This window comes from Bos indicus, chromosome 16 (assembly GCF_029378745.1).
Source record: "Bos indicus isolate NIAB-ARS_2022 breed Sahiwal x Tharparkar chromosome 16, NIAB-ARS_B.indTharparkar_mat_pri_1.0, whole genome shotgun sequence".
Taxonomy (NCBI): domain Eukaryota; kingdom Metazoa; phylum Chordata; class Mammalia; order Artiodactyla; family Bovidae; genus Bos; species Bos indicus.
In genome coordinates, this window is record NC_091775.1 from 47,914,795 (window position 1) to 47,927,469 (window position 12,675).

General features: G+C 60.1%; 1 protein-coding gene across 4 annotated transcripts in view; it reads left to right on the forward strand.

Annotated features, from left to right (window-relative positions):
* Positions 1–12,675, forward strand: part of ACOT7 (acyl-CoA thioesterase 7) — a 109,214-nt gene that overhangs the window by 92,824 nt on the left and 3,715 nt on the right. For all 4 annotated transcript variants that reach the window (XM_019976654.2, XM_070768297.1, XM_019976655.2 and 1 more), the window contains exon 8: positions 3,835–4,019. In XM_019976654.2, coding sequence (XP_019832213.2) covers positions 3,835–4,019 — 185 coding nt within the window. The remainder of the gene's footprint in view (positions 1–3,834; positions 4,020–12,675) is intronic.

Consider the following 12,675-nt stretch of genomic DNA (forward strand, 5'->3'; position numbering starts at 1 on the left):
CGCCCCTGTGGGTCCAGCCTTGAATGGAGTCACTCCTCAGCCTCAGATCCAGTCCCATGTCCTGGGACCCAGGTGGAAGGGCAGGGGTTCATCCGTGTCTTCACCGCTGAAGAGCTGGAGGTCCCTGCCCGGTGCACACGCCCGTTTGATTCATTGCGACAGTGTCAGAAGCAGCTTCTTGCCTGATGCAAATGTGCCTGCTGCAGAAAGAGAGGAAGGAAGCGATTTGTTTTAAATGTCACTTATTATTACCTTGTTGGAAGGACTCTTCTCATGCCCTCGAGACACCGCAGGGCATTCCGCGGGCACTCTCTCCTCTGGGGTTTCAGACACCTCCCCCACCCTTAGGGCTGTGCGAGAAGGACACTCAGACCCCAAGACATGACAGTCCTGGGCTTCTGTCCACTCGCTCACTGTGCAGGAGTGACCTCTCAGAGAGACGGCCGTTTGCAGACGAGGAAATCAAGGCACAGCAGGCTCCAGGCTTGCCCCCGCCCAAGTTCAAACCTAGGGCTGTGGGACTCCCAGCACCCGTGGGCCCCAGGGCTCTTCCCCAGGGCACCGTAGCCTGGGGAATTGGCAGGGAATTGGCAATCCCCGGGTGGCTCCGGGCCTGGAAAGCCTGCCCCTCGTGGGGATGGTCTGGCTGTGTCAGGGCTAATCTATCCCTGCTTCTGTGACTCAGAGGAGAACTGGGTGGTCCCTCCTGGCCTCGCTTTCTGGGATCCCACCCCATCCAAGGTGGCACGTGGTACCCAGCGCCCGCGGGAGATACTGTTTTTCCACCTGAGCGTGTTTCACCAATCTTAAACATGCTGCCGTCCAGGTGGGTTTGGGTGTGTGATCTAGTGGGACAGTCCCCGCCCTTTGGACCACTCTGCCAGGGCCACATGCGTCTCACTGCCCACCGTGGGGCACCCTTGAGCACGTGGCAGGTCACACCTGCCCTTGCAGTTTCTGAGACAAAGTGAACAGGAGCCCAGCTGGACTCAGACTGGGGTCGTGCCCTACCCAAACAGGCCCCCACTGTCCGAGGCTGAGGTTGAGACTGGCTCAGCGCCCCCGGAGGTAGTGGCCCTGCCCCTGGCCCCAGGGAGGAGGGAGGGAGCTTGGCCTTGCCGGGCTGCTCGGGCAGAGGCGGCCACCGTGGTAGCTGAGGTGAAGTGTCTGCAGGAGGGGCCCCATCTGGTTGGAGTCTGCCGTGGCCACTGTCCACACAGGGCCACATGTTGGTTCAGGGGTGAGGGGCGCCCACTCTCATGGAGCCCCCAGGCTGTGAGGGAGCTGAGCAGACCTGCAGGTGCCTGGACCTGGAAGCCTGGAAGGAGGAGAGCTCTGTTCCAGAAAGAGGTGCCCGTGTAGAGGGTGGATGAGGTGGGGCAGCGTGGGGGGTGGTCTGTGGAGTGGGTGTGTCTGTTTCTACAAAGCTGGGCCCATCGCTGTGACCCCCACCTCTGTGGACTGACCGCTCCATGCTTTCAGGTTCTGGGGGGAACCAGCGACATGGCAGCGGCTGGTGGGAGCCTTCCTGGCTCCTGGGAGCTGACAAGCCATGGATGTGGCCAGAGCTACCCTGGGGTGTGACTGACCCCATCCCCAGTGATGACCGCAGACCTCAGGGTTGTGTGGGGTGTACTTTCCCAGCCAAGGGTCAGGGAATGGTGGCCCTTGGCTGCACTGGAGTCTCTTCTTGTCCATTTCAAATCCAGTCGCTGCCCCTCAATTACCGAGTCTGGCTTCCTATTTTTAAGCACCTCCATGTGGGGCAGCCAGGGGTGAGTGAAGCCTGGGGCTTGTGAGGCAGGAGTGTTGCCGTCTCCGAGAGGTGGAGGCTGGTGCTGGGGCTGTACTGAAGCTTTCCCGACTTCTAGGAGGCAGTTTTTGTGTCTCCTACCATGAGTGGCTCTCAGGACCATGTCCCCTTGGGTCTCACGTACATCATCAGCCTGCTTCGTTTCCTGAAGTCAGTTTTGATGAGAAATTTCTTCACATTTCTACCCAAAATGATCAGCCGTGTGGTTGGTGGGGGGCTTACACAGGAGATAAGGCATGGGTGTGTTTTCACTTGTTCTTTGAACAAATGGTTGTTAAAAGGCCCTGCATTCATTGCCCCTGCATCCCTGCCCCTTGGCTGGGAGCTCTGGTGAGTTTCCTCTTGAGGAAGGGGCTTGATCCTGCTTCTCAGCAGGTAGCCCCCCAAGCCCTCTGTCTGGTCGTGGGTGAGAGGGTGCTGGCCGGCACTGTGGTAGGCTGATGGGGATGGGTAGGGATGCCAGGAGATCCTCAGGGATGCCCACCTCCCCTTCCTACTCCCCTAGAGATGGCCCATGGGGGCCACGTGGGGGCTGTTCCCAGGGTGGGCCTAGGCACTTTGCCCGTTGCTGACTCGTTGGCCTTCCTTTCCCCCAGAAGTGGCCATGTGTGACACGGAGCGCTCCCTGTGAATATGGGGTGAGTGTGGCACAGAGCATCTGTACTTTATAACACGAATAACTGCTCCCGCTTCTGATTGCCCACACGCTGACCCCTAACCATCACCCGCTGCCCCGACTCATCTGTCCTCCTGGTCTCTAAACACGTCTTGTGGGGCTGTCTCTGTGGAGCTGGGACGTTGGGGTTCTCGGGTATTAGAAGGTCACTGCAGCCAGCTCTGGTCTAACCTAGACAGGAATTTCCTTGAGCCTGGCCCAGAAGCAGGCTGATTTGGGGTGGTGGTCCTGGGCACGTGTCAGAGGAAAACCCTAAGCATCAGTGCTGCCTTGGGGTACAAAGCACTGTCAGTGGTGGTAACGAGTGCACTACATGCCTGCCACCACCAGGCGGGAGCCTCAGCACCTGGCTTGTTTCATGCCAGCCCGTAGTTACCGCGAGGGGCAGCTAGAGTCTGTTTATAGGAGAAAAACTGGGCTCCATGAGATTAAGTCAAAGGAAGGGAAGACCAAGGTCAGAGGTTGCAGGGAGCCTGTGACCGGGAGAGACGCTCTAGGGTAGGTGTTCAGGACCCAAGGGTGTGGGGAGTGCAGAGAGGTTGGGTGGCGGCAGGGTGAGAGCAGGGGACCCCCCCCCCCTGCAGGACAGTATCACAGGAACGTGTGACCGTCTGCGATGGAAACTACTGGCGTTGGGAGGTGGGGGCATATGGGGACTCTGACCACAGACAGGGCCGCGGGGGTGTCTTTGGAGGGCAGATCTTTGGCTCAGGGGAGAGTGCTGGTCCCATGGGCAAGACTGGCGGGGAGGAGAGCCAGACAAGACAGACGCAGCCCCACCTGGACAGAAGGTAGGAAGGAGACATGGGCTGAAGTGCAGACGGTGGCTCCAGGGGACTTAGGACCATGGTCAGCATGAAGGCTTGGCCTGACCATACATGCAACCCTGCCGTCAGACCAGCATCCGGAATGTTAGAGCCAGCCAGGAGGGACTGGGGAGCGTGGAGGAAGGTTCTTTAGTGGCCCTTAGAGCAGCTGGTGGGCGGTGGGAGGGCAGCCATGCAGCTCCAGGGCACAAGTAAGGCCAGAGCGTGGTCAGCACAGATCAAGCTTAACCTGCCGAGGGGCCTGAGGGTGGGTGAGGGGCCAGCACCCTTCCCCAGACGCCGCCACTCCAGGGCTAGAGACCCTCACCTGGGTGGCCACCGGCATCCCTTCAGCTCTGAATGTTTCCATAAGTGCAGGAGGCCCACTTGCTGACCAGAAAGCGACCACTCAGGGGCTCCCGTGTGGTGTCGCTGTGACATCCTACAGCGAGGACTGTGGTCTGCTGTCTCACTGGCGTCTGCAGCGTCCTCCCTACCTGGCCTGGTCTGGCCGCCCTGACCCACTGTCTGCTCCGCAGGCTGTGTCATCACCATCTCTGGACGCATGACCTTCACCAGCAATAAGTCCATGGAGATTGAGGTCTTGGTGGACGCCGACCCCGTGGTGAACAACTTTGTGAAGCGCTACCGGGCCGCCAGTGCCTTCTTCACCTACGTGTCCCTGAGCCCGGAGGGCAAGTCTCTGCCTGTGCCCCAGCTCGTGGTGAGTGACCCCTCTGGCCCGTGTGTCCTTGGGAGTGACTGACCCCCATGCTGGGCCAGCCTGCTGGGCACTCACCGGGCTTCCAGAAGAAACTGAGTCACAAGAGTCTATTATGGGCCACTGGGCCCCCCTCCACTCCTGAGGGGCCAGCCACCTTGGCTGAGGTGCAGGTCACACGTGAAAGCCCATCCCTGGGGGCGCGGGGGAGAGGCTGGGCAGACAGTGTGAGAGGTGATGCCCCTTACAAGCTCCTTGCTGAGGGATAAGCATGCTGCCCTTGGGGTCCTGACGCTGTGTACGATTGCTGGAGTGGGGTCGGGAGAGAGGACCCTCCCAGGGTGAGCTCTCAAGGAGACCCTGGCCTGAGTCCTGCATGATGAGGCCAAACCAGACCCCGCACCTTGAGGCTGGGCCTCATGGCCTTTCCCAGCCTGGGCGCAGGCAGGCAGCTACCACCACAAGCAGACCCTGGGTCTCCAGTCCAGGCACAGATCCTGGAGGGCCTCAACCCCCAGCAGGGTTCCCTTGGAACTGGCCTGGGTTCTACAACCCAAGAGGCTGCTGTTGGGGCTGCTGGGGGTGAAGGTTATGAGCATTTTCTTAATTTGGAAAAGAGAAGGTTGGATTCGCTGAGCATGTAAGGATTTCCCTCCCTCTTGCCATCCCCCTCAGCACCCCCCCACCAACCCCCATCTCAGCTCTTAGCACCTGCAGGTCCCCAGCGCTCAAGGCCACAATCACAGGAGTCTTCCCTCCCTCACGCCTAGCCCTGCCTGGTCCTGGGGCACCACCCTGCTCCTGTCTGGGATCACTGACAGCACCTCCTCCTGGTCCCTCCCTCCTTTACACACTCACCCACGCATACACACACACGCACACATACACTCTGTTCTCCAGCACAGGGGTGATTTGTTCTCAGCTGTGCAGATCTTGTCACTTGCCTGCTGAAACTTCAGGATTCTGGTTCATTTAGAATAAAACCCATGGTCCTAAGGCTCATGCCTTGAGGGTCTGTGCACCCCGCCCTTGCCACCCACTCCACCCCAGCCTGCTCCTGCCTCACCTGGAGCCCTGCTGCCCCCACACAGGTTCTAGGCCACCTGCAGGGGTCAGTCCTCACCCCCCAGGGTGAGCCCAGTGTCTCCTCCTTGGAGGAGCCTCACTGACCCCCGTCCAGCATCCCCATCGTGGTCTGGCCTTGTCCCCACCCTGCCCTTCTCCAAAGCACCAGCCCCCCGATTTGGTGATGCTGGTCACTTGCCGATTGTCCTGCCCCCACTTGTCTGAGCCTCACGAAGACTAGAACACGTGTGCTCCCTAGAGGTCACTGGGGCTGCAAGTTTCAGTACTTGGGGGTGCTCTCTGGAAAGTGCGTGAATCCTGCTGTGTGCAAGGCCTGAAGCGAGAGACAGGCAGTGTGGGTGCTCAGAGGAGCAGGGTGTGTGCTGGGCTGGTGGCTTCCACCTGAGGGCTGTGAAGTGGTGCCCAGGGGGTGAGCAGGAGCCCCCAGAAAAGCCAGTGGGTAAGGGCCATCTTGGGAGGTCCCAGGAGCTCAAATGCTAGCAACTTTGCATGAGCTAGCCATGGGAGAGCCCAGGAGTTAGGGAGCAGAGGCGGCCAGGATTGGGGGTGGGGGGGCAAGTGGTGAGGAAGCCTGGCACTCGGTAATTGTGTATGGAAGGAATGAATGAACAAATGAAGGAATGAATGACGTGTCCAGATTTCTCTTGAGGCTAATGAGAGCTTTATAATCTCACACATTCCTTAGTGATGCTATCTGGTAAGTGCCCTGCCTGGAGCTCTGAGTCCTCTGCCTGCTTCTCTCGGCCAGGCTCAGCCCGGCCCTGGGGGCCAGGCTCCCCTGCACGTTACCCTCTTACACTGGTGAGGACCCCCTCAGCCCAGCAAGGCTGAGTCACTTGTAGACGTTCACACAGCTGGCCTGTGGGAGCCTGGGTGTGGAGAAGGCCTCTCTGTTCAGGCTGCTCCTGGTTGGTCTTGTCAGGCCCTGGGTCTGCCACTAGGGGGCCAGGAGGACGCCAGAATCCCCAGCTGAGGTTGGGCTGGGCTGTGCTGAGCACAGAAGCTTGGGCAGGGGTGGGGGTGTGTTGGGGTCTCCAATGCCTGGCACTTTTGTGGAAGTGGCTGGCAAGTGACTCGGGCCCCCTGCCAGTCTGAGCCCTGCTTCCAGAAGCGCCTCCCAGGGCTGCCACCGCCCCCACCGCGTCTGTGCCCCACGCAGATCCCCAGCTCCTGGAGAAGAGCGTGTACCAAGGCCTCTGCCACAGTAAACATATGGCACTGAAGCTCACTTCCTCTTGGGGCTGCACGAGGCCCTGCCTGCTTCTTCTCTGGCTGAGGAGGGCCGCCTGGCTTGCGTGGGGACTGCACAGGGTCCTGCGTGCTTCTTCTCTGGCTGAGGAGGGCCGCCTGGCCTGTGTTGGGGGGCGCTTCTTGGTGGCAGCTGAGTCCCCCCTCTCCGAGATGCTAACGTGCCTCCCCCACCCTGCTCTTCCTCTCTGGGGCCTCACAGGCCGGCGGGGGAGCCATCCGGCCTCATGAAGGGCCCTGACGTGGCCAGAGGAGCCTTCGCTGCCCACTAGGCCCTCTCCTGTCCCTCCCCGTCCCCCACGGCCCCTCCTGGGGCTCTGGTGAAGCAGGTTGGGGGATGGGGGAGGCTGCAGAGAGGAGGGCTGGTGAACCTGGCCTTGAAAGATGGGGGCTTCACCGTACTGAAGGAAGGAAGGGGTGGCCAGGGAGGGTGCCATCCTCGGGTGGGCTCTGGACTGACACCTCCCCTCATACAGCCTTGGCCCTGATGCCCAGGGACCAGGCCTGTGGGGGGCGAGGGTAGGGGTCCATCAGCCTCGGCCTCTCCCTCCCAGGTCCTCAGCCACAGTACCCCCCACCTCACATTGGTCATGGTGGGTTCCCTGGGAAAGCCTCGCCTGCCCACCACCACCCCCCAGCATTCTTGATGGGCTTTCCTGAGCCCAAGGACGGGGTGCTCACCTCACCTGCACGCCACCCTGCCTGGCCCCTTGGTTGATGATCTGTGTCCCCTTGATCTCTGCCCACAGGCCTGACCTCCAGCCTTGATCCTCTTGGCCCCAAGTGCAGGCTCACCCTTGTTCTCTCCAGACCCTTGTCCTGTCTCTGTCCATGTTGCCACAGGGCCCCTTGGGGACACCTGTCAGCCTGGCCGCCCCCAGCATCTCCGTCCTATTTACTGAATTTGCACCACACACAAGCGGGGCCTTGACCTCCATCCTCCCGCCTCCCTCGCCTCCAGGCTCCAGCAGGGCGGACCCATCCAAGGACACTCTCTGTCTTTAATCTCACTGGCCTCTCCCTGGCTTTGGCAGGACTCAACTTTGAGGGACTCTGCAGTGTCCAGACAGCCACCCCATGGCCTCGTCACCTGGGCTCTGAGAGAGCCTGCCTGCACCCTGCCCTCAGTTGGGCGTGGGCCCAGGCCCCAGGCTGCCTCCTCTGTCTCCTCCACAGGCATCTCAATATAACATTGAGGTCTCAGCAGGCATCTCAAATATAACATTCCCAGCCACCTCCCCCCCAAACCCTGCTCTTCCTGGTGTGTTCAGCCTGGCTCCTCTCTGCCCCCTCAGCTTCAAGCCGCATACCCGCCCTGTTCCTGCTACCACCTCCCTGACTGCACTGTGTCCGAGCAAATGTTAGAACAGAATCACGTTTGCTGCCTCTCCCACCTTGATGGTTCAGCAGCTCCTTGGTACCCTGGGCACAGACGGGTCCAGCCAAGTCGGCCGCCATTGTTCCTCAAATCCCCAACCCAGTCCTGCCTCCGGGCCTTTGCACTGGCTGTTCCTCTGCCAGGACGCTTCCCTCCAGTCATCACGGTGTCAGCTCCTGCCATAGTTTCCCAGATAATTTCCTTCAATGGTCTTCCCTCCTCTTTCTGGATAAAGCCTTATTACTCCTCCCCCATCACCCAGTGACTCCTGTGCCTGGAAAAGAACCTGGAGTTGGTGGAAGGGGGAGCTCAAAAGGAGCCAGGAACTGAGAGGGCTGGGGATGGGGCTGGTCACGGGAGAGGAGGGGCAGCGACCACCTGTGGCCCCCCCAGCTGCTGGAGGGCAGGTCTGGCCCAGGACCTCCCTTCCAGCCCTTTCCTCTGCTGTTGGCTGAAGGAGTGGGGCCTGCAGGGCCCCCCAGATGGCCTTGAGACCAAGGATATCTGAGGATATCCACCATCTTCGTTTTGAAAAGGTCCTTCCACTGTAGATGCAGGTGGACAGGGTGTCTTGGCAAGGTCTGCGGTCCGGCTATTGGTGGTTGTGTGGTGCGCCCAACCAGGGGCTGCTTTAGGCTCAATTGAAGGCACTGCGGTGGCCCTTCTGCCCTGCCTGTACCCCAGAACTCAGCCTGCTGGGAAGACCAGTGCCAGCAGCAATCTGGGAATCCATGGAGAGCTGCTTGTGGTCATGGAGCCCTTTGTGGAGGAGCCCCTGGCCTTCCGGGGCTGGGCCCGTCTCTGTACCTGGGGGGCTGCCTGCGCCCTTTCCAGAAACCCAGGAACCTGGGATTGGGGGGGGGGCAGGCGAGAGGAAGTCAGCTGCTTGATGAAAGGGATGGGACGGAGACTGAACTCCCGGGTTTTCAGGGCCAGTGCTGGTGATGGCTGCTTCTTGCCGCCGGCTGCATGTAGACCCAGGCTATCCTTGCTAAATAAAGATGGTCTTTGATTCTTCACTGAGGTGTCCTGGGGCCACTGATGTGGATAAAAATAGCCTCTGGTGGGGGAGGGTGGGCAGAGTCCCCAGCCTCCAGCCTGGCCTCTGCGGCACTCACTGGGGAACCACCAACACCGCGTCGTCTGTCTCTGAGTCCACGTGTGGCACGTGGGGGCTCAGCCCTCCCCACCCCCATTGTCAGTACTTCTCCTCCAGTCTATTTTTAGCTCCCATCCCCAGGGCCTGGCTGACACGGAAGGCAGCGTGGCTGTGGGAGTTTTTCTTGATGAGTATTTTATGCTGGGAGGGCCCGCTGCACCACGCCAGCAGATGCCGGCACTTCCAGGCTGATTGTTAAAGGCGAGTGTGGCCTGTGGAGCCAGCCAGCTCCCTCTGAAGGCCTCCCTGCAGCCGTGCCCTCTAACTTCGAGGGTCGAGGTGAAGGGCAGAGTTAGAGGGGTGGCTCCCTGAGACCCACTTCCACCCTGGTGGAAGGACTTTAGTACCCCCAAACGTGAGAACTAGTGGACTCTGTGTTAAAGCGGGGGCAAGGTTGGTTTCCATTCTCTGGTTCAGTTGTGGGTGCTGCAGACCCCGAGGTCCTGGGAGACCCACTTGGGGGGAGGTCTCACCTCGCCAAGGGAGCCACCTGGACCCTGTGCCAGGGCAGTCACATGATGCCAGTTTGGACACATGCATTCACAACTGCTTCATGGGTCATTTGGAAAAGGATCATTTGTTTTCCCCAGTGAGCTGAGCAGCATGGCCACGTCACATTGGGGTCACGGAGCAGGGTCTTTTCAAAGCCGGTTTGCTTGGCTCCCAGAAAACCCAGACCTCAGAGCAACCTGCGGTGCGGGGGTTTTGGCCACTGCTTGTAGACCATCATCTCCTGGTCCACTAGGAACTGCTGACAGGTGGAGGGCAGGGCCTGGACCCAGGAGCCTCCGTCGCAGCACTGAAATGACAAATCGGGATGAAAACAGGAGGCAGGGAGGAAATCGAGGAGGCCACCGGCCTTCCCTCTCTCTTGGAGGGGCTGGCTCATAGCTGGCGGGGCTCCACCAAGAAGCGGTGAAATGTGAGCTCTGCACTTTCTCAGCTGTAGGTGCTTCCTCTTTCCATCATGGCCAAACCTCAGGGCCCCATCCAGGGCCAGTCACCATACAGGTTTCCTGAGGACCAGCTCCCAGGGCCTGGGTGCCCGTGAGGCCGTTCCCTGTCCCCGGGACAGGGCCGGTGCTGGGGTGTGCTCTGGGCCCACAGCGGGAGCTGAGCACTGACTTCACACAGTGCCGACCCACCTCCTCACTAGGTGTTGGGGTGGGTTATCCACACCCACCCAGACCATGGTGACAGCGATGAGACGTGACTTTGACGTGAAGTCGATATGGAGCAGACCTTGAACACCTTGGCCAAGGCGGCCCCTTCCTGGGTGCTCAGAAATACAAGGACGAAAAGACCCTGGAACCCCCAGGGGTAGGAAGGGTGCAGAAGGGCCTCCCCACTCACTGGTAGGTGCATACAGAATCAGAGAATAGCATGCCAGCCCTGCCCGCAGGAGCAGAGATGCTTCATCAGGGGCGTTGTCCATCCCCAGGTGTACTGGACACCCCGCTCGTGCCTCCTGTCACCAGCGCAGGACCCTATCAAGCCCCTCGGTGGTCTGAGCCTTCTGGAGCTGCTCGAGGTGGAGGATGCCTGAATGTGTCCTCTGAGCAGAATCCTCAGTTCTGAATCGTCATTGTTCAGTCTCTCAGTCGTGTCCGACTCTCTGCGACCCCATGGACTGCAGCACGCCAGGCTTCCCTGTCCTTCACCATCTCCGAGTTTGCTCAAACTCGCGTCCATTGAGTTGGTTCTGATCTTTAACACAGTCATGTTGGTTTGGGATTCAGGCTTTCTTGCTTTGATCTTCATTGGTTTGCTTGTTCATTCACTCAGCAGAGGCTTCCGGGACCCCACTGTGTTCCGGGCATCGTGTGGCCTCACACAGATGGCGGGAAAGATGCTGACACAGTGTGCATGCAGGGCAAGGGCTGGCAGTGAGCGTGACTCCTGGCCCGGCCCAGCCCGTGGGAAGGGCTCGGCGTGTCGGCACACCCCACCCAGGGGCCAGCACTGCGCGCGGGTCCCGAGCCCCCTCTCCTGTTGGGGGGTGGCACCCTCCCGCCTCCTGCCTGGCAGTACCTGTGTTCCCTGCCTCTTCTGGCCACCTGTTGACCCTTCCGCAGGTGAACTTCGTGGTTGCACAGGAGGGCAGTTATTTGAGGAGTGGAGCCAGTGCTTTAGGGTGAGGGGAACCCCCGGTGAGGGTGTTCATGACTCTCCACATTGGCTCTGTCATTGGAGGCTGTGATGCCGTGTGCTGGGGGCTGCGGTGCTGAGCCCGGTGCAGTAGCTGCACAGTCCAGTCTGTGGCCCCTGGGAACTAGACACTGGACCGCAGACTGTGGCTTCCCGGTGCGCAGCCCATCCCCGCCCCAGGTCAGGGTCTGTGGGCCCAGCTGGGGGACACAGCCACCTGTGGGCAGCTCGCCAGTGCCCCTGGCCACACCACCCCGAGTGGCCCCGGTCATCAGACAATATCTTAATTGCCTGCATGATTGTCCCAAGATCTCTCTCCTCCTGTTATGAAGGCCGGAGAGGCTGTGCTGCGTGGCTTCCTAATTAAGAAGGTCTGCGTCCCTCAGGCTCACAGGAAGTTGTTCTATCACCACTGGAAACCCTCTTCGCACCAGACATTCATTAATTACAAAAAGGACACGTTCTTGATTTTACTGAGGGTGGAACTTAGTCACTCACCCTCTCTGCCAAGTTCCAAATGTGTGTTCTTGAAGCACAGAGAATGCAAAATGGAAAACATTTGGTTTGCACTGTTAGGCTCTGAAAGCCAGAGGCTTCCCCACCAGTGGAAAGGAGCCCGGGAGACAGTGCTGGTGGGAGGAGGGAAAGATGAACATCGGAGGCCCAGAGCCAGCAGGCGGGAACCAGCGGGGCGCCCCCAGCACGGGGGGCCCAGGCCTGGGACCCCACCCCCACCCCTGTGTCCCTGGGCCTGAGTATCACCTTCCAAAGATCCAGCTGCCTTAAGTTGAGCCCCAGGGCCAACTGCCCTCGTCCCAGGGCATCAGCTATGTGTTGGCAAACAGGAATACACTTTGTCTCCGAGGCTGTTCATGATGACAGGAGTTCATCAGTGTGATGCTGGCGAGCACACACGCAGTGTAATCGCTGTGAGTGGAGAGCGGCCTGCACTGGCCCCGCAGGAGACCCTTCATCACGTCACCTCCTGGAGACCCCTGGTTCGCAGCTGGCCCTGGGAGCATCCTGGAGCTGCCTGGCCACATGGCAGGTCCCAGTGACCCCATGGTCCTTGGCACCCCTCCGAGGAGGGCAGAGGCCCAGGTGCAGTTACCAGACCTGGTCAATTCCGGTGTCTGTCCAGCGCCGAGAGAAGCGTCCAGAGCCTTTGGTGCACACTGTCTCTTCCACCAGGCAGGTAAACGGGTCACTGCACCCTGAGCTGCCAGTGGGCTCCTTTGCTGTCACCTGTCCTTTTTCAAATGCACAGGAAGCCCTCCCCCTCAGGCTGGGGGACGGGCAGCCTGCAGGAGTTGGTAGCTCCTGCCAACAGCTTTAGGCACTTGAGAGGAAGTGTGATTCCTATGGAGGAGCTTTGTCCTTCTCCCCGTCACCTCCAACCCCCCATTAAAAACAGCAACAGCCAACAACTTATGTATTTATTTACTTTGCCGGGTGGAGGGAGACGGCTGTGAAGAGGCAGCGGCAGCTGGGCTGTGGGTGGGGCCGCGTGCAGGGAGCCATCTGTCTAGTTCTGCCAGCTCCTCGCCCAGCAGGGAAGTGGTAGCCCCTCTTAGTCACTTGGCTGGGAGAGCTGTTTATCTGAGCTCACAGCCCTGGGGAGGCTGAGCGTCCAGCAGCCG